Source organism: Orcinus orca, chromosome 2, assembly GCF_937001465.1.
Source record: "Orcinus orca chromosome 2, mOrcOrc1.1, whole genome shotgun sequence".
NCBI classification, from domain to species: domain Eukaryota; kingdom Metazoa; phylum Chordata; class Mammalia; order Artiodactyla; family Delphinidae; genus Orcinus; species Orcinus orca.
This window is the reverse complement of record NC_064560.1, coordinates 191,151,309-191,175,462: the sequence shown is the minus strand read 5'-3', so window position 1 is coordinate 191,175,462 and position 24,154 is coordinate 191,151,309. Positions and strand designations below refer to the sequence as shown.

Genomic DNA, 24,154 nt, shown 5'->3' with positions numbered 1-24,154 from the left:
GATGACATTGACACTCAAATTGCCTGTGCTTAAGCCTCCAGCTGGTCACTGGGGCTTGTGGTCTATTGCAAACCACAACCTCCCTGCCTCGAAGCATCTCTGGGAGTCTCCAGGGGGTAACAGGCATCGTAAATGTGCCCACGAGGATGTCTGGCCTACTTTCTGGGCCCATCCCCCTCTGACATGGTGGGATTCCTGCCAATTTGCCCAGCAACTGGGGTTTTAGGGTCCAGGGCATGATGTGATTATCAACCACTATGATCACACCGTAAGCTTGGGAGGGAGCTGCGGAAAGCAGAATGGATTTCTGGAAGCTGCGGCTTCTGCCTTGGTGAGCCCCTCTCACCCTCCAGCCTCAAATTCCCTTTTCTCAGAAGAAGGACAATGGAGCAGACGAGCCCCAGGACCTTCTGGTTCTGACATTTCTTCATCTTCTGATCTTTCAGTTCTCTGTGGGACCGAGGCTATGTGGACAGAGGTGTCACCATCACCAAGTGCAGGCGAGTCCCAGGAGGGCCTTGGTTCCTCCATCAGGATGATAACACTTACCTCCCGGGACGGCCATGCAGGTGCCTGGACCCCTGCAGGGGCTGCTAAACGGGGGCATCTGCATCCCTTCCCACCCCCACGATGTCGGGGCGCCTGGTCCACTGCCTGCCTCTTCCTCAGCCCTGCCTCCCACGCAGAACACAGGCCCTCCTTGTTGCAGCAAGCCCAGGAGCGCCAGATCTGGCTGACGTCTCTGCAGTGTCACGTGGCCACTTTGGATTCCCCGAGGAGTAAGGCCAAGGTGAAGCAGTCAGCTGCCTTTCAGCTGGCTGCCCTGCAGAGATGCCAGACGGGTGAGAGCTGCATTTCTGGAGTTGTCACTTTGCTCCCCGCAAGCTCTGCCTCCAGAGCGGCTGGCCAGGGCTGAAGACGAAAGGCTCCTGCCCTCACCGCTCCACTGCAGTTATGGAGGGATGGCGCTGGGCCGGCAAGGAGCTGCTGGATCCAGCAGGAAATGCAGCGTCTGACACAGCCTGGCCCATCCCGGGGCAGGAGGGAGGGCCTGCTCCATGCTAGTCTTGGTTGGGAGATGAGATGCCTTTTCCTCTTGCCAAAGGGCAATAGAGAGTTCCCAGACCTGCTTGAAACATGTTTATGTTCATGGATAATCTGTTCCCAGCAGCTAACAGAGCTAACTCGAGTTCCCAACAGTGACTTAGGCATGGTGACCCAGGTTGGCCCACAGGGTCAGCAGCCTCCAGGATGGCTCAGTCCAAGGCCCACTCACTGGTCACCTGAGCCTGCCTGACCCATGGGAGATGCGCTCCCCTGCTGCACACACCTTCCCCCTGCAGGTGGCAGGTGGGAAGGAAGAAGTACCATGGATGAGCGTCTCCTGAGTGCTGGGCCCTGGGTGGGCTGCTTGAGCCCTGGGACCTCATGTAACCCCTTAACAGCCATGGGAGAGAAGACTCATCACTCTCCTATTCTCAGACGATGAAACTGAGATTCAGAGGGGTGCAGGGCTGTAGCCAGGTCCCACAGCAAGGGAGGGTTGGGCTGGGATTAGCCGGCACCAATGCCCGTGCTGGAAACAGGACAGGGCGGTGCTAACTGGGATTGCATGTGGGTGGTGTCTCTGCAAAAGGAAGATGTTGTCTGCACAGGGCTGACCACGCGTGTCCCCACCAGGCCCAGGACCACCCCCTACTGGGACCTCCTCCAAGGGCAAGACACTCCTCGGAGAAAGAGCTTACAGACAGTTGGTGCTGGGGCTACAGTGCTTCTGCTGCAGATGTCCCGTATCCGAGGGCTGAAACCCAGGAGGCGAGGTAGACGGCCTTCCTCTGCGTCTCCGGGCAGGGATAACTCGGCGCTGCCAGCTGAGGATGGCTGGTGATCTGCGTGACGGGGGAAGAGGTATAGAGCAGGGAACTGTGAGGCTGGCTGCGGCCGTGGCTCTGCCATTTCTTTCTGTCCTGCTGCTCTGTCCTGGCCGCTCTCGTCTGAAGGGTCAGTCGTGGATGGTCATGGCTCAGGAAGGCCCCAGCCGGCTGCAAAGTGCTCGTGTCCCACAATGGATCTGTGCCTCAGATCCGCTACCTGTGACGCCATTGTTCCTCCCTTGACATGCATGGAGGCTGCTGGAGGGAGCAGGGCCGGGGTCAGGCTGCCCTTCGCCAGTCCTCAGGGGCCCCCTCATCCTTGGGGTGTCACCTGCACATCTAGGGTGTCGATGGGGTGTGAGGCTGACCTGCCCTTCTCTCCCATCTGAGGGGCAGGGTTACACCCTCCCTCTGCTTTCTATGAATGGGCAGACTGTCTTCTCTCCCAGGAGTTCTCCTTGGCCCCCAGAGCTGGGAGCTTGATGGGGGTCCAGACTGCTCCAGAGGAAATATACCATCAGTTGGCCGCACCCCAGAGGGCACAGCGTTCATTGTAAAGAAAGGAAGAGGGGTGGGGGACTTCTCTCTGCCTTCTCCTCGCCCCCTCCTTCCTTTCCACGATGCACCTCCCTCCCTCCCAGGACTTGGGGCCTTCGTCTGCCCTCCCCCCCCCTGCAGGCTGCCCTCTGTGCTCTCCCTCCCAGAACTCTGCCCAGGGTGTGGATCTGACTCTTTCCTGTCCCTCTTCATCTCTTGAAACCAAAATAAACTGATATTAAGAGGCAGCCAGGGCTGGGGGCCAGGACGCCAAGGCTGCAGGGGTGCTTATTTTAGCAGGTGATATTCCATCACTGGGTCAGAACTGTCCCAGGACTCGGCACTGAACCACATCCCAGCTCCCGCCCCCTTTTGCTCCTTCTCTGGCTCTTCCTCTCCCCTCTCTCTCTTTCTCTCCTTCCTGAAAGAGGTATCGCTGTCATATGGAAAACATGCTGGGCTTGGCTCCCTCTTGGGTGCCTACTAGGTTTGGGGCTCTATGAACTGCCTCCCTCCCCAAAACTTTACTCATTGAATTCAGATTAAAATAAACATGGAGGGAAGCCTGAAAGGGAGAGGTCTGGTGTGTGTGTGTGTGTGTGTGTGTGTGTGTGTGTGTCTGTGTGTCTGTGTGTCTGTGTGTCTGTGTGTCTGTGTGCGTCTATGTGTGAGAGTATGTGCCGCCAAGAACCAGGATGAGTCTGGTGGACGTGCCACAGCCCTTCCCAGTTTAGATCCAGGAGCTGTGTGGCTTGCGTGTCAGCACGTATAGCAACAGTCATTTAATGAGCACCTACTATGTGCCAGGAACGGTTGTAGGTACTGATACTCAGCAGTGAACAGAAAGACTATTCCAGATGGCACAGACAGGCAATAAACAAGTGACAAATAAATATATAATAGTTAAAGGGGGGTGATAAGTGCTATGGAGAAAAATGAAGCAGGGTAAGGAGCTAGAGAGGGAGGGAGGGGAGGCTCTGTGTAGGATCGGGAGAGTAGAACCCTCCTGGTGCCGTGCGTGAGCCCTGGGGGCTTTCCCTTGGAGGCCCAGCCTTCTTTCTGCTGCCCTGCAGGTTGACCAGTTGTTTGGTTTCTGCCTCTGCATCTCTGCCCCATTTAGCTCTTTCTGTCCCCATAAAAACCTTCCCTGGAGGACTGTTCCACAGGACCACCTCTGGGGCCTTGCACAAAGGCTCCAAAGATCACTGGGGCCAGGACTTCTCAGACGCTTGCGTAATTTGTTATCAGGGACACATAAATTAAAACTGCAGTGAGCTACCACTATCGCCCATCAGAATGGATAATGAGAGAAAAGGTGGAGACTGCCCAGTGTTGGGGAGGCTGTGGAGGAACTGGAACTCTCACACACGGCAGATGGGACGGTAAGTTGGTACAACGACTTTGGAAAACTGGTAGTGTTCCTGAAACTGAGCCTATGCTGATTTTCTGATCCAGCGATTCCTGTTTTAGGTGTTGACCCGACGGAAAAGGGTATGGGTATTCACCAAAAGATAGTCTAGAAAGTTCACAGCTATGCCGTTCATGAGAGCCGAAAACTAAGTACCACCCAAAGGTCCATCGGCAGTAGAGTGAATTAACTGTGATATATTCATAGCATGGCAAGCTCCCCAGCAACAGGGAGGAACAGTCCATAACTACATGAAACAATATAGATGGACTTCACACTATACAGTTCAGTGGAGGAAGACACAGGCGTGACTCCATTTGTATGAAGTTCAAACAACTTGAACCACTAGCTGTTAGGAGAGTGGTCACCCTTGGCAGGAGGTGGTGGGTGGTGGTATTGAGATGGGTGCAGGGAGCAAAAGGGGTCTTCTGGGGTGCTGGTAATATTCTCTCTTTGACGTAGATGCTGGGGTGTCTGGGAGTCGACTGACCTGTATGCTTATGATAGGTGTGCTTTTCTGTGGGTATATTATTATTTAATGAAAAGTTTTTAAAGATTGGTGCTGTTCAGGCCTTGCCTCGGATGAATGAAATCAGAATCTCGGGGGTAGAGGCAGGTGTGGGTAAGTTTAATAGGATTCTGACATACAGCTAAGGTGGGGAATCACCAGGTTAGCCCAACCTGTTCATTTTGGAGCTGAGTGACCTGTGATGTCAACAGACAGGCCAACCGGTGTTTATCTCAGGGTCTGTGGACCTTTATGTGCAGCATCAAGCCTCCCAAGTGGGATGAGTGAAGGACCAGGGGAACAGCAAGTATTCACCAATTTAGAGTCGTAGCCTTGCAGGGCTCCTTGTTCTGCCCCAACATTTGGATTCCCATTACCTGGGGGATAGACCTGCCTTGACTAAAAGCACTGGCTTTTGCATCAGGCAGATGTGGTTCAAACTGCTAAACCGTCACTTATAGATTCTGGGATTATGGACAAACTCCCCAGCCTCTCCGAGCCTCAGTTTTCTCATCAGTGAAATGGGGTGACAGGAGCACTTGCTGGAAAGGTTGTGTGAGTACAGCCAGAAGACGTTATCATATACAAGTCCAAGTGTATCTGGCCAGTCCCCTCCCCCTGCTGTCCACCCCCAATGCACTTTCTGTTCCCCGTGGTGCTTCACCCACCGTCTGGGCTCTTAATTTTCAAAAGATGAGTGCAGGCACAGGCAACAGGATTTGGAGACTGAGTTTCTCCAGGTTTCTTGACTATAAGTGGTTTGTCTCAACTGGCAGGGAGAGGCAAGGCAGAGGGTCACCTGAGAAGGGGCCCTGTGTCTGCCCATGGCCCAGCCCTCCCAGGCCAAATCTGAGGTCTGTGACACATCGATAGGAGAGGAATCTCTGCCCCATGTCTGGCAGGGAGGCCAAGGAAGGAGCAGAACCCCAGGGATGCATTCCATGGAGTCCACTAGAACTCCTTCCTACTGAGAAAAATTCCCAGACATTAAAGAGCCCTAGACAGCCGCCACCTTCTCTTGCACCCGCCACCATGGCACACAGTCTGGGAGGGGCTGAGCGTGAGCTGTCCTTGAAGGGTCGCCAGCCACAGTGGCCTGGGGGGACTGTCCCAGCGGGAGTGATGTAAGTGGCTGGGAGACAGCCTGAGACTAATCATGTCCCCCCGTCCTCAGCCCCAGGTGAGCCCTCAGAACACTGACCCGACCATAGGGCACCCTGAACTCACTGAGATTTATTTCCAGATGAACTACGCAAAGTGAGCCATGCCAGGGGGTCATAAATCCACTATCTGGAAAGGGGGAAGGGGTCTTGGAAATTGAAATTATTTTCCACTTAGAGGAATAGACCAAGTGACACTTCCAGCCCCCTGACTCTGACACCTGAGAGCTGAACACAGGTGCAGGCATATGGGGGCCTGGTACCCCGTGTGCCCAGTGCGTGTGCCTCTATGTGTGTTGTTTTTTACCACCGAGGCTGACATTTTGTGGCACTCCATCGATTCCAGAAACGGGGTATTCTTCCCTGGCCCTGGAGGAAGGGCTCCCTTCTGCTGTGTGCCTCCACTCAAGGCTTGCTCACATGCTTATTTGCCCTTTGTAGCTCCAACCCCACCCCATGGCCTCCAGCATCTAGATCCTGGTACCTCCAAGTATCAGGCTGGGCCACCTGCTGCGCGCGCAGTGATTTCTGCAAAGGCCCTGACACTGAACGCTCTCACCTTCCCTTCCCTCTCATTCAGCCCATCCTCCTCCCTGCCTTCCTGCCTGCTCTCCATCTCCCTCCTTCCTCTCCTCTTTCCCAGCCTCCCTGTCTCCTCTCCTTCCTTTTACTTCTCTTCTCTCCATCCTCTCTTCCCACTTTTCTTCTTTTCTCCCCATTCTCTTCCCTTCTCATCACTCCTACACTTCCTTCCTTGCTCTTGTGTCTTTATCTCCCAGCTCCGTGTCTCTTACCCTCTGCATCTCTCTCCTCTCTCGCTCCCTCCTGGGGAGTTCCAGAAACATATCCATATATGGCCTCCATGTCAGGGATCACAAGTGATGACATCACGGGAGGGCCAAAGCTCCGAGATGCTCTCCGAAGTGAAGTCCGTAATTGACGCGCCCTGGAGGAACCAGGATCGCGGCTTCCCCAGTGCAATCTTTAAACAGGAAATCTGAGATTCATAACATCTTATAGCTTGGCTCGCCATCATTGGTCATGCGGTGGGCCCAAAATAAACTCCCTGGTTCAAAGGAGAGTGTTTCAGAACTGCCTGGCACAGCAGCCAGGAGCCCAGGGCCAGGGCAGAAGGCAAACTCAGGGAGCATGTTCTGAATTAAGGCACTCTCAAGAAAATCTTTTTTATTACCCCTGAATTGTACCCTTGTTTCAGAGCCTAACAGGTAATGCATGCTTTCAACTTTCTTATACAGCAAGATTGCTTGTCGGGCTGGGGCTTACCGCTGCGGTGCCTATCTGTAACCTCTTAAAGTCAAAGTATGTTCTTGCGTCTCCCTCTTTCTCTTATTCTCTCGAGTTACAAAGCAAGCTGGTGATTTTCATTTTGGATTTGGGGGACAAGAATCGGCTGTTTGCACGTACTTGTTGGATCTTCTGGAGGTTTCTGGCTCAGAATATCACTCTGCTGTGCACTTCTAAAAATGGAAATGCAAAAGGAGTTATCAATGATGCTATTGTTGGTTCCATAGGCCTTGGTCAATGTCTATGTCGGACAAATGAATTTCAGAAATGCTTTTAGGTTGAATGAAAGATATTTTCATGCATGGGGGCGTCAATTTCATGTGCCATTTAGGGAGCATGTATGTGTGTGCAGTATTGTCGGGGGGGGCAGGTGATAGCAGCATTGGGTGCCAAGGGCTGTACCTGCAATGACGTGGGGTTTAGGAGAGGGAATAGGATCTGCAAACAAAAACTATGACACCACGTAAATAATGAGAAGCGTTGTGTGTGTGCAAACATGAGGACATATTCAAGGAGGTGATGGCCTTTGAAAGGATGGGTGGATGTCTTCAGGCGGGTGGAGGGTGGGTGGGAGAGGGACCTCCAGGTGGAGGGGCGGCTCGCGCAAAGGCAGACAAGCCGGGGTGGGTCTGGGCTGATGGTGGGAAGTGCAGTGTGGCTATAGCAAAGGGTCAGGAGGTGAGAAGCGGGGGTGATGCTGGGAGGGGAAGCGGGGGGTGGGGATGGGGGATGCAGGTCCCACCAGGTGAGGCAGGAAGATGGAACATTTTCTGATCATTTTTGAGCAGAGGAGGCGTGGGTGGAATCTGACTTCAGGCAGCTCCCCAGGAAGCCAGGGGGATGGCCCGGAATGAAGAGGCAGGGAGGCAGTGACCCTTAGGTAAGTGATGAAGACCTGAGTCGGGGCAGAGGCCAAGCCCCCTGCCCAGGATGGAAGAGCTTATGTGTGAGATAGGGACTGAGGGAGTTCACAGGGGCCCAGACAGATCCTGAGGGGCCAGCCCACCAGCTATAGGCCCTGACCTGTGCTGTCGGAGCCTGGGGCAGAGCACAGTGAGGCAGCCAGGGGCAGATGCTCCAGTCACTTCTGGAACAGTTGGACGGGTCCCGACAGCTGGTGGCAGGTCTGTTTACAACACAACCTCCTCCAGGGGCTGGCAGCCGCCTCCACTGGCACCCTTCTAGTTTGCATCATCCACTCTTGCACAAACAGGCCAGCCCATGATGCCCTCTTCTTCCTCCTTGGGGTGGGGACCCAGTATGACCCACCCCTGGTGACCTTACAATTAATAAGAGTAATCAGTATCTGTGAGTGTTCACTGAGCATTTACCGTGAGCCAGGCACTGAGTCCAGGGCTTGCGGTGGTTGTTCCCAATGACTCTTCTCATGGGCATAAGTTAAAGGTGATGGTTACTCCCATTTCCCGGATGTGGAAACTGAAGTCCCGAGAGGTTAAGGGTCTCGCCTAAAGCCAGACAGCTAGGAGGAGTTGGAGCTGGAACTCAAATCCTGGCCTCCTGGCCGATGGGCCTCCAGTGCCCACAGTCTAAGCCGTGGTCTCTGCAGCCTCCCAGCAGAGTGGCACTGAGGTAAACAGACACGTCCTGGCACCTTCGAAGCATCATAAGGTGCTGTATATTGTGGACAGGCTGGATCCAAGAGAGTCCTCCCAAAGGAGGCACAAAAATATCTCTGGACCCACCCACTGTCCTTCCACTGCTGAGCTGTAGAGGGTCAGGCGGCCCGGAGTGGGCGGCTGTCACAGGACTTGTTTATATCTTTACTTCCCATCCTCGGCACTTTCTTCTGGACTCATTAATGCCTGGGGGTATCAATGAAGTCATTAAGAGCTTTGCGGTTGAGGGAAACGTTTCGGGGAGATGGTGGTAAGGTAAAAGTCAGGTGATTCCTAACCTGCCTGAAGTTTTTAAAGAAAAGCGCACAGAAGAGAGGGGTGGAAAAAGAGAGGAGAAGTAGAGAGAGAGAAGAAAAATATTTAAATCAAGGCAGGAGAGCAAAAAGCAAACAAAAAAAACAGAAAGGAGAACACCCCTAGCTGATTTTGGTGTGATCTCGAAGAAAACAATTTCCAGTCAGTCCTGCGTGTGGTTAGGCTGGGTGAGGAGGGGGCTCTGGGAGGACACCCCTGCCCCGCCTGACACTTCCCCCTCTGAAGCCTGGAGTTAGAGCTTCCAGAACCTTCTGCCACCCAGGGGCCAAGATGAGGGAGAGTCCCTGTGCTCCAGGTACCCAGGATAGGGCTAGGCAAGGCCATACTTGGGCTGCAGAGGGGCGGAGCAGCGGCTGTCAGAGGCTCAGCCCCACACCGTGTGGGGTGCTGGCACAGATGGCAAAGCAAGGCATTCGCTGAGCCCTGGACGGAGGCTGGGGCAGGGGCCTGGAGTCCTGCGTCCAGACTGTATGTGCCAAGCGAGCCAGGCTGACTGCAACAGGAAAAGACAGGGAGATGGATAAGGGGGACCTTGGGAAGGCGCCTAGCTGTGCCAGGGTCAGCATAGCTAGGGCTCACCTCCAGCCACTGCAGGGCCAGGGGGTGAGAGACGTGTCCTCCACTTGGGAGGCTGAGCTGAAGGTAACCCACGAGCCTGGGGACTCAATAGCATGGGGCCCAAAGAGATAAAACTTGGCATTCACGGGCTTCCCTGGTGGCACAGTGGTTGAGGGTCCGCCTGCCGATGCAGGGGACGCGGGTTCGTGCCCCGGTCCGGGAAGATCCCACATGCCGTGGAGCGGCTGGGCCCGTGAGCCATGGCCGCTGAGCCTGTGCATCCGGAGCCTGTGCTCTGCAACGGGAGAGGCCACGGCAGTGAGAGGCCCGCGAACCCAAAACAACAACAACAACAAAACACACTTGGCGTTCACGATGCTTTTCTTAGCTGGTGCTCATGGTGCCACCTCAGATTGTGGGCCTTTGGGCCTGTGTGGAATTTATGCTTCTCCTCGGAAAATGGAATATTTTCCACCAAAAACAGGAAAGAGGTTTTTTCCTCTTGTTCTTTCTTCTTCCCTCTCTCCCTCTCACCCTCTGTTTTGGGGTATCTTCCTCAATGTACAACAATAAGTAAATAATATTCTAAAACTTGTCATCAGGGTCCTAGACCACTTGTGAGTGATTCGCCCTGATTCAGGTTAGCAAGGGGCGCTCAGCCCATTTCAGATGGAGTTTTGGTCTCCCAAACATACAGTGGGCACAGAGGGTCTGGCGGTGTGGTGGCGTGGGAGCGGAAGCAGCTTTGGACAGGTTCAAATCCCTGGCCGTCACCTCCTACCTGGGTCATTTGGGCCTGTCATGCCCCGTCCCTGGGGCTCAGCTTTCCCTCCTGGGCTATGGGGTCAGCTGTGATAAGATCCCCTCGGTAACCTCCAGCAACCCTGGCCCAGCTTCAGAAACCTAAAGTCCTAACTCCCGAGAGAAGCCAGGAGTGTGTAACCAGCATCAAAGTTTCTGGGATTAGCAGAGCTGGGAGGGGCTTTTGAGCTTTAGAGTCTGGACAAAAGGCTCCAATCCCATTAGCTGCCAGGCCCTGGACGCCGGCAGCCAAAGGCGTGTCAGCACTGCCTGTTACGAAGGCCCACCCTGGGCCTTTGACCTGGGCCCCTCTGGGGGCCAATGAAGGTGGCCTGGATTCCACTCTCCCTCCCCCGCAAGGCCGGTTCGCTCCTTAGCCAGAGCAGAGACTTCCAGAGTAACTAAAACCCCTGGCCACTGCCCTAAATATTCGGTGTCAGAAGGTCTGATGAAAAGAGGGGCAGGCAGGCTCTCTGCCACTTACAATCTGGGCCTCAGTCTCCTCATCTGGGCAATGGGAAGAATCCTCCCCTGACTCTGGAGGTTTTGAGAAGTCAAATGGTGTAATACATGAAATTGGCCAGGAAACATTGCAGGGACCCACAGCACCAGTTTTTATTTTTATTTTCAAAATTTTATTGAAGTATTGTTGATATACCGGAGCCAGCGTTTGGGGCCCCGCAAAGGAGGCAAAAGAGGAACTCCTGGAAGCCTCAGGGGTGGCGCCGGTCTCCCCTGTTCCAAGCGGGCCTTGGATCTCGACCACCGCTCCCTCCACAGGCCCCTGGCTTGACTGGTAGGGCACACTACACTCTCGCTTTCCCCGGGAAAGGGCTATTTTTTTCAGGTGTACAGCAAAGTGATTCAGTCATATATATTCTTTTTCAGATTCTTTTCCATTATAGGTTATTACGAGATATTGAATATGGTTCCCTGTGCTATACAGAAGATCCTTGTTGTTTATCTATTTTATATATAGTAGTGTGAGCACCAGCGATTTTTACGGTTTAGGTTTTAAAGCCATAGGACCCAGGAGGGGGAGAGAATGCTTTAATGTTTTACACTCACGAGCTCTCCAGCTGGAAGTGTTTCCTCAGATTTCCTAGGACCCCTCTGGATCCTGGGGGAACAGCAGATCAGAAAGATAAGCTTTGACGTAAACATACTGGGCATTGCAAGGAGAGGGGGTTGAGGACACTGGGGGCCAAGGAACAGCTCAGGTCAATTCCTCACTTCCTCATACGCCCAGGCTCGCCAAGCGGCAGGTATTTAGGACTGCCTTGGGCTAAGGTCATGTGATGTGAGGCCCTGGAATGGATAGATAGATAGGTAGATAGATAGATAATTAATTTAGTTTAACCCAGGCCTTTACTCAAAACTTAAAAAAGAACTGGAGGCTGTGGGTTACATAGGATGAGGGCTAGGTGTGAAGTCAGAAGATGTAGCCTCTGGTCTCTTCCTCATCAGTTTCTTCCTGCTGTGCCTCAGTTTCCTAATCTGTAGAATGGGAACCATACCCTCATCACAAATCTATGGGAACCGTACCCTCATCACAAATGTATCACACAGCTCAAGCTAACAACATACGTAAGAGTGTAAATTAACTGCAAAGGGAGGCGTTAAGGCTGTGGTTCTCCCAGTGCTTGTTGCAGTGTCTGAACCATAGTGCTTTGCATAAGAGCTGAATTGCACAGTCCACACTCACACCTAAAACACCCAGGTGGACCCTGCCTGATATACTCATCCCGCCCTTACTACGTGCGGCCCTGATCCAAGAACTAAGCGCTCACCAGAAACCCACTCTTGTCATTTGTAGGTGGTCACCTCATACACGACTTCAAACCCAGGATGAAGAGGAGTGGGTTGGGCTCTGGGTCCTTCTGAAGTTCCTAGGACAGCGGGTCGTGCCAGCAGGAAGGGAGGCGGCAGAGGGAGGGGCCCTGGGGAGCAGTGGATTTGGAAGTGGTGGGGAGAAGCCATCCTGCACCCAGGCTGGGTTTAGGGAAAGCGTGGAGATCTCCCTCCTTCCCAAGCTCTGACCCCGTTACTGACCCCTGGACCCACCCAGCGGGTCTCTGCAGCATCCCTCTGGGCTACCCGGGACAGCCCGGGGGCCGACAGCCACAGCCGACCCTCCTGACCACCGCTGTCAGGGGAAAACAGTTTGCATGGAAACTGCCAACTGGGAACGAGTTCCAGGTGACAGCATCTCAGCAGGAATGGGTCAGAGCAGAGAACCGCAGCATCCTGGGAGCCACAGACTAATGTTAGCGGATTTTCCTGGGCCGCTGGCCCCATGCCGAGCGCCCTGTCCCACATTTCTATATGTTACCTCGCTTTGTCTGACAGCACCTCTGTAGGCCGGATGCTATCATTATCTCCATTTTACAAAGGGGCAAAACGAGGCAGAGGGAGTGGAGTAAGCTTCTCCCCATCACACGGCCAGCTGGTGGCAGAGCGGGCTTTGAACTCAGGCGGTCAGACACCTGTGGTCACGCCCTCTACCACGCACAGTGTCTTCTCATAATAGCTGTGCTTCCAAGGTTTGACCTAATCATTCATTCGCCTGCCCATCCAACATTTATTAAGTACCTACTGTGTACCTGGCCTTGGGTATGTCCTGGGGTTATGGCACAAATGTGATACAGGCTTGCTCTGTGGAAGTTTCCAGACTCTCTAGGGAGCCAGGCCCACAGTGGGCAGTCAGAGCACTAGAACGTCAGGGGTGCCCTTGGAGGCAGCTCTGAACGCCTCAGCCGTCAGATCAGGGAGGCTTCCTGGTGGAGGAGCTGCGTGAACTGCGTCTGGAAGGGTGACTAGCCAGGGGATGAGGCCAGGAGGGGAGGGAAGGGAAGGCAGATGAGCAGAGGACAGGAAGCCTCTTGTCTGGGCTCTCACTCCTGACTCAAGTCCCCGGCTGAGGGGGAACTTGATGCCCTGGAGGATGACTGCCAGTCCCTTTTCTGCCCGCAACCCTTCCAGCCACACCTCCCACCCCCAGTTTCTGATAAAACATCCAGGAAGCCACTCTTCCCGCCGCAGGCCCCCAAACGGCTACAGAGACCCCACCGCAGCTCCCAGAGAGACCCTGGCTGTCAGAGAGCCTGGACTTGTGGAGAGGGGAAGGAACTGGGGGGAAGAAGGACCACTTTTCAAATGCTATTATTTAGTCCTCACTCCAGTCCTGCAAGCGTCCATGTTTCTATGCCCATTTCACAGATGTAAAAACTGAGGCCCAGCTTAGAAGAGCACTGGCTGTGGATGGACCAGGCACTGTTCTGAGTGCTTTACTGTGTTAACTCAAGGAGCCCCGTCACAGCCACTGTTATCCCCATTTTATAGCTGCCCTGGGAGAGGTGGGGGCTCCCCTGGAGCCAGAATTTGGGGCCCCACAAAGGAGGCAAAAGAGGAGCCCCTGGAAGCTTCAGGGGTGGCTCCAGTCTCTCCTGTTCCAAGCTGGCCTTGGATCAGCTACTCTCGACCACCGCTCCCTCTGCAGGCCCCTGGCTCGACTGGCAGGGCCCACTACACTCTCGCTTTCCCTGGGAAAGGGCTATTTTTTAACCCCAATCAGCCTCCCAGAGGGTCCCTTGAGACCGCTGGCCTCTCTCCAGGACTCAGGCCCAGAAGGTAGCCTAGCCCCCAGGCTGAGGCCTCAGAAATCAAGCTGGACAGCACGAAGATGATGAGAAACTGAGGGCAAGAGAGGGGCAGGGCATCACCCAGGATCTCACCTCCTCACCCCTGCCCTCACTCTGCCATGACATAGGTACTCTTTTAGGTACATTTTAAAGGTGGAGAAATTGAGCTTCTAAGAGGTCACAGAGCTAACAACCAGCAAAGCTGTGATTTGAACCCGGCCAAGCTGACCCCATCTGCTGCTTCTTTTCCTTTTTATTTTTTTCATTTTTTGGCCATGCAGCGTGGCCCGCGGGAACTTAGTTCCCCGACCAGGGGTCAAACCTGTGCCCCCTGCAGTAGGCACGTGGAGTCTCAACCACTGGACCACCAGAGAAGTCCCCCATAGGCTGCTTCTTAATTGCCCCCTCATGCTAAGACTGAACAGTTCCACCTGCCAGTGTCCCTGGCAGCAGCCCTAGCCTGTAACTGCACAGGCCCAATGATGGGGAAGTAGCTGGTATCATACACGTCCTTACCAGCGGCCAGGCCCAGCGCGAGACCCGTCCGTGCTTGAACCTCCTAATTCTACCACCACCTCCTTAACCACAGTACTTACCAGCGTCTCCGTTCTGAACAGGAGGATTCTAAAGATGGGGACTCACTCAAAGCCCCTCAAAGGCTAAGGATCTCAGTGGGAAAATCAAGAGATGTCCGACCCCACAGTGAGGGGAGGGAAGTTCTTCTCCCTCAAGGTCCCTTCAAGGTCAACCCCCATCTGTGGGAACCCACCGTGGTCCCCACCGCGCAGGTGCCGGGTTGGGTGAGGATGGCTATATTACCCCTGCCTGCTCAGAACCCTTGTCAGTGCCACTTACTTGGATTGGTGTCCCTGGAATTCCCAGAAGGAGCACTGGATTTGAGGTAGGAAGCCTGGGCTCAAAATCCTACTTTCCAGCTGCCTGTCCTCATGCAAACCTTTCCCTTCCCCTTTCGGAACCTTAATTGCCTCGTCTATCAAATGGGAGAGAGGATGCATAAGAATGAATAAGTTAATTCAACAAAAAACGTTCTCACTTTCTAGGGCAGTTGTTGGGGCAATGCCATGGAATAAGTGACAAAAGGGAAAGTCTCTGGACGCTGTGTGAGCCACGGGGGAGGGCCTGGGAGTCTGGAATTAGCTGCGGGACATGGCAGTTCCAGGGAACCATCACCTGGCTGTCCTCACCTCCCTAGGAATCTGGTCAAGGAAGGGGTGCTCGCTGGAGCTGGGTGCTGTCCGGGTACCTCTGAGCTACCCACACCAGGCTGCAGGGCCAATGCTGCCTTAGCGTGAGGGGCTGGAGGGGCCCCCTCCCAGCTGCCTGCACTCGACCAGCACATGTATATGGCCCCTTCAACATGGTGAAGTGGGTTGTCTCATTCCCATTTTTACTGATAAAGGAACGGAGACCCAGAAGGGGAAGTGACTTGACCAAGGTCACATAGCTAGTAAGTTGCAGAATTGAAACTAGACCTAGGGTTCCTGACACTCAGATCTGAGATCCTTCCATTCCTGCTTGGTTCGCTATTCCCCCATGACCGATGCTAAGCTCTATACATACGGTGGACCTGTTGAAGTGACCATAAGGGACTCCCAGGGACAGAGAGTTTGGTGTTCACTAGCACGGAGCTAACCAAGCATCTCAACGAGTTGTAGAAGCTTTAGAACTGGAAGAACCCTTGGAAACCTTCTAGCCAAAATCCTCTTTTTGCAATGAGAAAACTAAGGCCCAGAGAGGGACAGGGATGTGGCTGAGGTCACACAGCACTTTAGCATCAACTTGGAGACTATAACCCAGGTCCCTGACTCTTAGTCCTGTGCTCTTCCCCCTCGCCCCTGGTCTGGAGCAGATGCCCTCAGGCCAGGGCACCACGACGCTGGGCAGGCACTGGGCATCGGCACTTCCGGTCAGGGTAGCACCACATGAACTGAGCCTCTGCCTTGTGCCAGGTGGGGGTAGAGCCAAACTCCAGCTCTGGAAAAGCCAAGGCAGGGACCTCAGGCACAGGGAAGCAAAGAAGGGGTGGGAAGCAGGGCCTGGGTCAGCTGGGGGTGGGGACCACCTGGCTGCACAGTGCCCCCTTCCAGGATGGAAGGGATGGAGGGCAGGTTCTAGTCCATCCCGCCATTTAACAGATGGAAAAACTGAGAGCCTGAGAGAGAAAGAGAGACGCTCGTGGCTGAGCTGGGACGTAAACCCCCAAGTCTCTTGATTGCCGTTCTCTTTACACAATAAACAAAATTGAGGTTGTCGGTGCTGCAAAATAATAATGATGGTAATAATAATAATAATAGTACCCCAAACATTAGGCACAAAGTAATTTTGAGGTCAGAATGTCCCTTTTCCCTCCCCTAGGGTGGAGCACAGAGCAGCTACCTGACTCTTGATGTGGAGCTGTGGTTCTCAGCACTGGCTACCTACTAAAATTATCAAGGAAGCCTTGAACATTGCAATGCTTGGCCGCCAGCCCTGGAGGCTTTGAGCTCATGGTCTCAGGTGGGACTAGAGCCTTGGCGTGTTTTCAAGACTCTCGGTCAGGCCTAAGAACCATGCTTAAAGATGATTTTTGACTGCATATAACAAAAAATCCACCTAACATTGGCTTAAACCATAAGGATCTTCAGTCTTTACCTAATAAGCAGGCCAGGATGGGCAGACCCAGCACTGGTTCAGCGGCTCAACAATATAATGAAGGACTCAGAAGACCTGTCATTCACTCCGTCAAACTCACTGTTGCGACACTGTCCCTCTCATGGTTACAAGATAGCTGCCACCACTCCAAGCAGCAAGTCCTCCAACACAAAGCAGGGGTGGCGAGGAGTCATTTTCTTCACTGCTTTCTCTTTTATTAGGAAAAGGAAAGTCCTTCCTGGGAGACCCTGGCAGAATTTCCTTTATGTCTCTTTGGACAAAACCAGGCTACATGCCTACCCCTAAATTAGTCACTGGCCAAGGGGGTGAGATTGTCCCAATTGTCTTGGAACAGTCATGCTTCATCCATGGAAGAGGGCACACTGCTGCCTGAACAAAGCCAGGTTCTGCTATCAGAGAAATTGGGGGAAATGGCTGTTGGGTGGGCAATCAAGAGGGTCTGCTGTACCCTACGATAGTGGAGACATACAGCCACCCGCACAGTAAACTTGAACCAGGCATTCTCCCCTTGTAAGGCATTGGCCTTGGGAAGACCACCCAGGGTCAAGTCCACACATGAATTACTGACCACAGCCCGGAGGGAGAAGTTCTAGCAGCAGAATGCTCCTTGGAAGAAACTGGGTAGGCTTCCTGGAAGAGGAGGCACTTGCTCTGGACCTTGAGGAATGAGAAGGAGTTCTTAAAATGCAGGAAGGAGGGAGATGTGTCCAGCACAGCTCAAGCAAGGGCACTGGGGTAGGAACCACGGCTGGGTTGGGGGAGAGGCGTGCCCTCGCCTTACTTGGAAAGTCAGGGATGCAGAGGAAGAGGGTGAAGGGAGAATGGGAACTGGATTTTGAAGAGGTGGAAGGCCAAGGCCAGGCGTGCAGGCTTTATTCTGTTAGGCAGAGGAAGGACTTGGTGAGGTCTGGGGTGTGGGGCTGGGAGACCACCATGAAGGCCACTGCTGAGGCCAAGCAGGAGGAAATCAAGGACTGAACCAGGCAGAATTGGTGGGGAGAAGCGGGTGGAGGGGAATGACCCCAGGAAGGCTGAGGCAGGGCGCAGGACCGCCGTCCCCAGGTGCCCTTGTGTGCTGCCTTCGGAGCTGCAGCCTCGTCTAGCTGTGTTTGGAAAACCCACATTTGTGTGGTAATAACAACTCTCATTCGCTAGTGCCTTACAGAGCAGTAGGTGTTACTCTTAGGGTTGTGACAGGAAGTAGATGGAAGAGTATCTACCAAGGGTTCAGCCCATGTCAGATCCCACCCCTCGCCCCGCTCCCACCCCAGATGGGTGACCCCCCCCCCACGCTTGTGCTTTATGGCTGGTCCTCCTGCCAAGTGGTGGTTCCCAGTCACCCGTGGAGCCCTTCAAAGAAGTGGGATGCTCAGGCCACACTCCCAGAGATTCTGACTTAATGGGTCTGAGACGGGGCCCAAACACCAATCCTTTCTAGAACCAGTTTTATATTCTTTTAAGTAGATGTGTTACTGTGGTATCATGTACAGAAATGTACAGATCATACCCGAACGGCTCCAGGGATTCTTACAAAGGGAACCAACCAACCATGTAACCACTTAGATCAAGAAATACAGCGTGACTGGCCCCCCTCATGTTCCCTCCCACTTAGTAACCCCCAAAGGTAACCACTCTCCCGACTTCTGTCACCATAAGTTAGTTTTGCCTGTTCTTGAACTTTCTACAGATCGAATCGTGTACGTATGTTCTTTGTTATCTGACTTCTTTTGCTCACTCGGGTTTGTGAGATGCATCCTGTTACTGTGTGTAGCGGCAGTTTGACTATTTCAATGGTGCATACACTACCCATCACCTGAATACACCACAGTGCGGTAATCCATTCAAACGCTGATAGACATTTGGGGCGTTTCCATTGGGGTTTATTTTTATTTTTATTACTTTTTTTTGTGGTACGCGGGCCTCTCACTGTTGTGGCCTCTCCCGTTGCGGAGCACGGGCTCCGGACGCGCAGGCTCAGTGGCCATGGCTCATGGGCCCAGCTGCTCCGCGGCATGTGGGATCTTCCCGGACCGGGGCACGAACCCGTGTACCCTGCATCGGCAGGCGGACTCTCAACCACTGCGCCACCAGGGAAGCCCCATTGGGGTTTATTTTGAATAACGCTGCTATGAATTATTCTCAAAGTTGTCTTTTGGTGAACATATGTACACCTGTCTTGGGCATAGAGACTGGAGTGGGATTTGGGGTCACATGACACGTATATGCCCAGCATTAGCAAATGCCATCCCATTTTGACACTTCTGCCACGAGTGGGGAGCATTCCGGTTGCTCCACTTCCTCTCCACCGCTTGCCATTTCCCATCTTTTTCACTTGAGCCATTCTGGTGGGTGTATAGTGGTATTGCATTGGGGTCTTAATCTGAGGTCTTCCCAAACACTTAGGAAGTTAAGCACCCTTGCGTTTGGTGGTTGGCCCTTTAGATGTCCTCTCTGTGAAGTGCCCGGCCTAGTCTTTTGGGTGTTGGTTAACTAGAGCCACAAGAATTCTACATGACAAAGCACCCGCAGCAAGCATTTAGTCTCGTGCTCTGGCGCTGCGGGTCGATAGGCCGATCTAGGCCAGGCCAGGCTGGGTCACTCAGCTTGGGCTCCCCAGCTTCAGGCTGCAGGCCCACTGGACAGAGCTCCTCTGTGCAGGTTGGGCTGTGGCAACCCCAGGTGGGTTCACTCTGGGGCCCAGCTAAAGGGCAATGGCTCCAAGGGGGAGTCCTGGCGATGGCAGAAGAGCGAGTGCCACTGCACACGCGCACGTCAAGTGGCTGCTTTATCATGTCCACTAGCATTCATTGGCCAGAGCAAGTTACACGGCCAAGCCCAAGCTCAGTGGGGAAGGAAGGGGCAACATTCTGCCTCCAGGGGAAAGGGGAGGGTGAATATTCGCCGAGCAAACAAATATTTGCCGAATTACAGCACTGGTGTTTTCTGAAAAGATCTCATGTGACTCTAATCTTCAGTCAGGGCTCAGAATCACTGACCTACAGCCACACTGCATGTGAGCCGGTCACAATGAAAATCAGGCTAAGCTGATTTGACTTCATTTCCTAAGAGCAGTTGACTCAACCAAAGTCCATTTCTCCTTAAGGCAATTTTTTTTAAGAAGACAGTCCCTGGAATTACACGGCAAATGATTTTAACCATCGGTTTTAACTAGATCATGTGATTCATCTCTAATAATCTCACCTCTAGCACAAGGCAGAGAAACGCATGGATAGGGTGTTGTTGGATGATTGGAAGGAAGGAATGTGGGCACGGTTGTGTAATCTCCTTGAGGGCAGGGATTCTGTCTCTTGGGATCGTGTTGCTGTATCACCAGTGCTTAGAAGAGTGTCAGACATAGAAGAGGTGCTCAGTAAACAATCCCTCAGTTAACGATGCATGCACACGTGTATAGATAGGCTGTCTGGAATGGAAAAATGAATGGTGGATGAGTGGATGGTTAGTTGAATATATAGATGTATAGATGGATGGATGGATAAATGGATGGGTGGTGGATAGACAGATACAACTGAGGGTGAATAATGGAGAGATAGGTGGATTGTTGGATGATTGGCTAGACAGATGAGTGGGTGGATGGGAGCATGGATGTTGGATAGATGATTAGATGGTTGGACAGATGGATGGCTAAGTGAACAGATGGGAGGGTGAGTGGATAAATGAGTGGGTGGGTGGACAGCTGGATGTGTGGGACGATGAATAATTGGATAGATGGGTGGCTGGTTGGACAGATAGTTAGATAGGCTGGTGGAGTGATGAATAGATGAGTGGGTGGATGGATGTGTAGATGAATGGGTGGTTGGGTGGATCATATGACAAAATGAATGGATGAAAAATGATTGTGTGATTGCCACAAGAAAGCACAGCCTTCCCTGTGTGTAAACATAGCTACCTTGCATAGCTCTTAGTGACCAGGGTGGCTTTGATCTCCTCACAGACTTTTCTGATCTGATGCTTGCTCCTCCCCACTGAGTGTCTTCTGGAGGCCAAGGTGAGAGGTGGAAGAGGATGGCCACGGAGATCAGTGCTCAGGGCAGACAGCGTGCCATTGGGCAAGAGGAGTACAACCTGTATAGAAGCCTGAGCGAGGATGAGCTGGTCCAGATGGCCATTGAGCAGAGCCTGGCTGACAAGACTCGGGGCCCAGCCACCACTGAGGCCGCTGTGTCCACACGCGTCAACCGCGAACCTGCGCATTTCTACCCGTGGACCAGGTGAGGGAGGGGAGGCCCGATGGGGCGTCCATCAGGTACAGATCCCAAACACTGTTAGTCCAAGACCAAGTTATCCTGGTCTCTAAGATGCGTTCTCACACTGTAATGACTTTCATTTGTTATCTAAACTTACTGAGCTCTGAAGGCGCCAAGTGCCACCTTGAGTGCTGTACACACTTCGCCTCATTTTATCCTCTAAGGACCTTCTAGGAGGCTCTATGCTACATTCCCATTTTACAGATGAGGAAACTGAAGCTCAGGGCTGAGTAACTAGCCCAAGGTCACACAGCTAGCAGACAGTGGTGCAGAGATTGGAGCTATCTGATTCCAGAGCCCATGGCTCGACCTTGTACCACTGGCTTTATGTCTGGATGCAAAGGAACTGATGTTCTGAATCTGGCCAGGGCTTCCAACCCTTTCTATGCCATCTCCCTGGAAAAACATGTCTGAGAAGCAATGACATCTGCCCAGCAAAACCATCCTGCCTCCTGTTCCGGCTACACATCTCAGCACAACCTCATCCTCCCATTAGCAGGACCATCTAGAGCAGTTCCATGTCACACCAGTAGAAATATGACACGGGCCACAACTGCAGTTCCACAGATGCAATTTTGAATTGTGTGACCTTGGGCAAGTCATTTAACCTCTCTGAACCTCAAACAACAATGGTAATAACAGCAGCAACAATAAACAGACTTTTTCCGATGTCCAGAGCCAGTCGACACGGATGAAGGTGGGTGACGGTACATCTTGACCCTGTGCCCTGATGAAACCTACCAGGGTGTTCCCCAAGTGACTCTGGCCCTTCCAAGGCTGGACCACTTCTGCCAGGAAGGCTGGGCAAAGGCCTGGGATGCCCATCACTCAGGAGCCCCCTCCCTAAAGGGGAAGGCAGGCAACCTCCTTGGGCAGCTGGAAGGAATATGAAGGCTCCAGATTACTGAGCTGACCACAAGGACATCCCATCCTGAGACCCAATCTGAAAAACAGAAGCCCAGGGCCAAGGACTCGTGGTGGCTGATGCTCTAGAGACCCTGGTTCCTGTTTTGGCCGGTTCAGCCTAAGTCAGACCACAGGTTCCTCTTTCTCAGAGGGATCAGAGAGAGAGAAGAGCAAGTTCCCTCCAACCCGGCCTGCAGCACAAGCCATACGTCCTGGGACCTCTGCAGCCTTCTCCCCAGCGTGGGAACCCCCTCCAGGAGTGCTGTAGACACTTGAAAACATTAGAACTGGGCCCTGACCTCCTCCTTCCTCTAGTGGTAAGGAAGTGGCGGCTCCACGTGGGGTGTAAACATTTATCCTGAGAAAGAAAGCGCTCACGCAGCAGGGAAAGGACTTATCCAAGGCCATGCGGCCCTCACCCAAGATCCAGGCACAGTCAGGCAGGGCAGGATTCAGCCTGCATCTCCTCACTCTTGATGTGGCCTGAAGCCTCCTAGGCTCTGTTCTGCCCTTTCATCTCCGAAAGGAGGCTGGGTTGGGCCCTGCTAGGGAAGCAAATCCCTTTCACGGGATTGTTAATCACATTCTCTTCCTCCACATGCCCAGCCCACAGGCGTTCACTTGATCCCAACAAAAGCCACGCAAGGTGGACGTTTCTGTGCCCATTTTACGTATGACAAAACACGCGCCCGGCAGGGCCAGGAACTGAACCAAGGTCTGTCCCACCCTGAAGTTCAGACACTTGCCCAGCTCCGTTGATTCTGCAAAAGCCTCTCTCTATTTCCTGTCCCTCCTCCACCTTGAAGAGACGTCTCCCCACAGAGATTCAGGGTCCCCCAAACAAGAGACACACGGATTTGTGCTCACACTCAGACATGGTGTCACAGTAAGTATGGGGCCCAATAGGGTCCTTGTCCACTTTTTCCCCCAAATATCATAGTGTTCATCTAAGTAGACCCCCGGCAGGCTTAGAAAGCGGACATCACATATGTCCCCAGAGGCTCCACTTGGCCAGCTCCGCCTCATTTTTGACCAGCCTCCCAGGTCAGGCAAGTTGCTCTCTTACTTTCCTGACTGTTTCTTTCACTGCCCTGACTACAACAGTCTATGTATTTCTTTCTGCCATTAACCTGTGAACTCCTTGAAGGCAGCGGCCTCAGCCGTCTTCCTTCTGGTGAGGCCTCGTGTCTAGCACACAGGGCCTGACCCGTGGCAACACCTCATAGCTCTTGGTGAACGGATGAAAGGGTGAATGAGTGAGGAGGTGGCAGACTAGAGTGGAAACAGGAGTGGGTTGGGAGGTTCGGCTCCTTCTTCTGTCACCTACCGGCTGTGTGTCCTTAGGCAAGTTACTTGACTTTTCTGAGCCCCAGCAGCCTTATGCCTAAAATGGCAATAACAAAAACTTGCCCAGGCCTACCGTGCAGTATTCTTATGAAAAGCTAATCAGATGAGGTGGGTGCTGTCCCACATCCTGCAGCCTGAACAACTTCGCTCCTCTTCCTACCTGAGGACCCTGAGTGCCCATCTCAAGGCTGCCTCTGTATCATGGACAAGCTTTTGTGTCACCCTAGGAAGGCATTGCCCGGACTCCTGAGAGTGTCCCCAGGGACACTGTGTGACCTCCTTGGGGACAGGGAAGAGATATTACTCACTTTTGTATCCTCAGTACCTGGCAAAGAGCCTGGATCATTGTAGATGCCCAATGAATGTTTTTAGGCAAATCAATGCATTTTTTAAAAATATGTATTTATTTGGCTGTGCCGGGTCTTAGTTGCGGCATGCGGGATCTAGTTCCCTGACCAGGGATCGAACCCGGGCCCCCTGCGTTGGGAGCGTGGAGTCTTAACTGCTGGACCACCAGGGAAGTCCCTGCATTTTAAATCCAATAAAATTCTCTAGAAATATAATTTATTTCATCAGCTTGTGACCAAAATGGCAAATGTGGACGTAAAGGTCAAGCAGGTCTTTGGGATCCTAGAAATGAAAGTCAGCTCAGCATCCCAGAGAAAATATAATATTCCCTTTCAAAGTCATCTTCCAATTTGTTCCTCTCCCACCACGAGGTAAGGGGTGAAGTCTGAACGTGTATGAGGATCATTTTCCAAGCCTTGGCCCGCTGAGGGCCCCCTGAAAGGCAGACCAACGTCCCATCCAGTGGAGAAGTAGGGTTCATGCACTCATGGAACAGGGAGCCCAAGGGTACGAAAATAGCAGTCCGAGTGGCTCCAGGAAGCTGAGTCTTCCAGTCTTTAAACTTCTGCATTTTATTTAAGGTTCAATTTCTAAGAAGAAGAAGGAAGAAAGCCTGAAGCAGGAACTTGCTCGGGCTGACGTGTGCACAGCTGCAAACAATTCAAATAAGCCACCTACACTTACCGTACACTTACGATGTGCCAGGTGACTTCCCTGCACCTGGATGTGTATCAGGCCTGGTTCCTGTTCTCCCTAAGCTTTCAGTCTAATGAGGGCAAAGGCCCAGAGGTACATAATCATCCAACAGGATGGATGCAGCAAAGAGGCTTGCTTCGGTGTCAGAGGGACACAGGAAGGGTTGATCTACTTC

The 24,154-nt window shown here is 53.0% G+C and overlaps 1 protein-coding gene across 2 annotated transcripts in view; it reads left to right on the top strand.

Annotated features, from left to right (window-relative positions):
- Nucleotides 1-1,684: 1,684 nt before the first annotated feature.
- ASB2 (ankyrin repeat and SOCS box containing 2) overlaps nt 1,685-24,154 on the top strand; it is a 48,097-nt gene continuing 25,627 nt past the window's right edge. The window contains exons 1-3 of one of the 2 annotated variants that reach the window (XM_033419303.2): nt 1,685-1,820; nt 3,660-3,793; nt 20,370-20,646. In XM_033419303.2, coding sequence (XP_033275194.1) covers nt 20,441-20,646 — 206 coding nt within the window. In that variant the 5' untranslated portion in view covers nt 1,685-1,820; nt 3,660-3,793; nt 20,370-20,440. Of the gene's footprint in view, nt 1,821-3,659; nt 3,794-6,566; nt 6,714-20,369; nt 20,647-24,154 lie in introns of those variants that run through there. The other variant, XM_004262362.3, reaches the window with a different exon arrangement.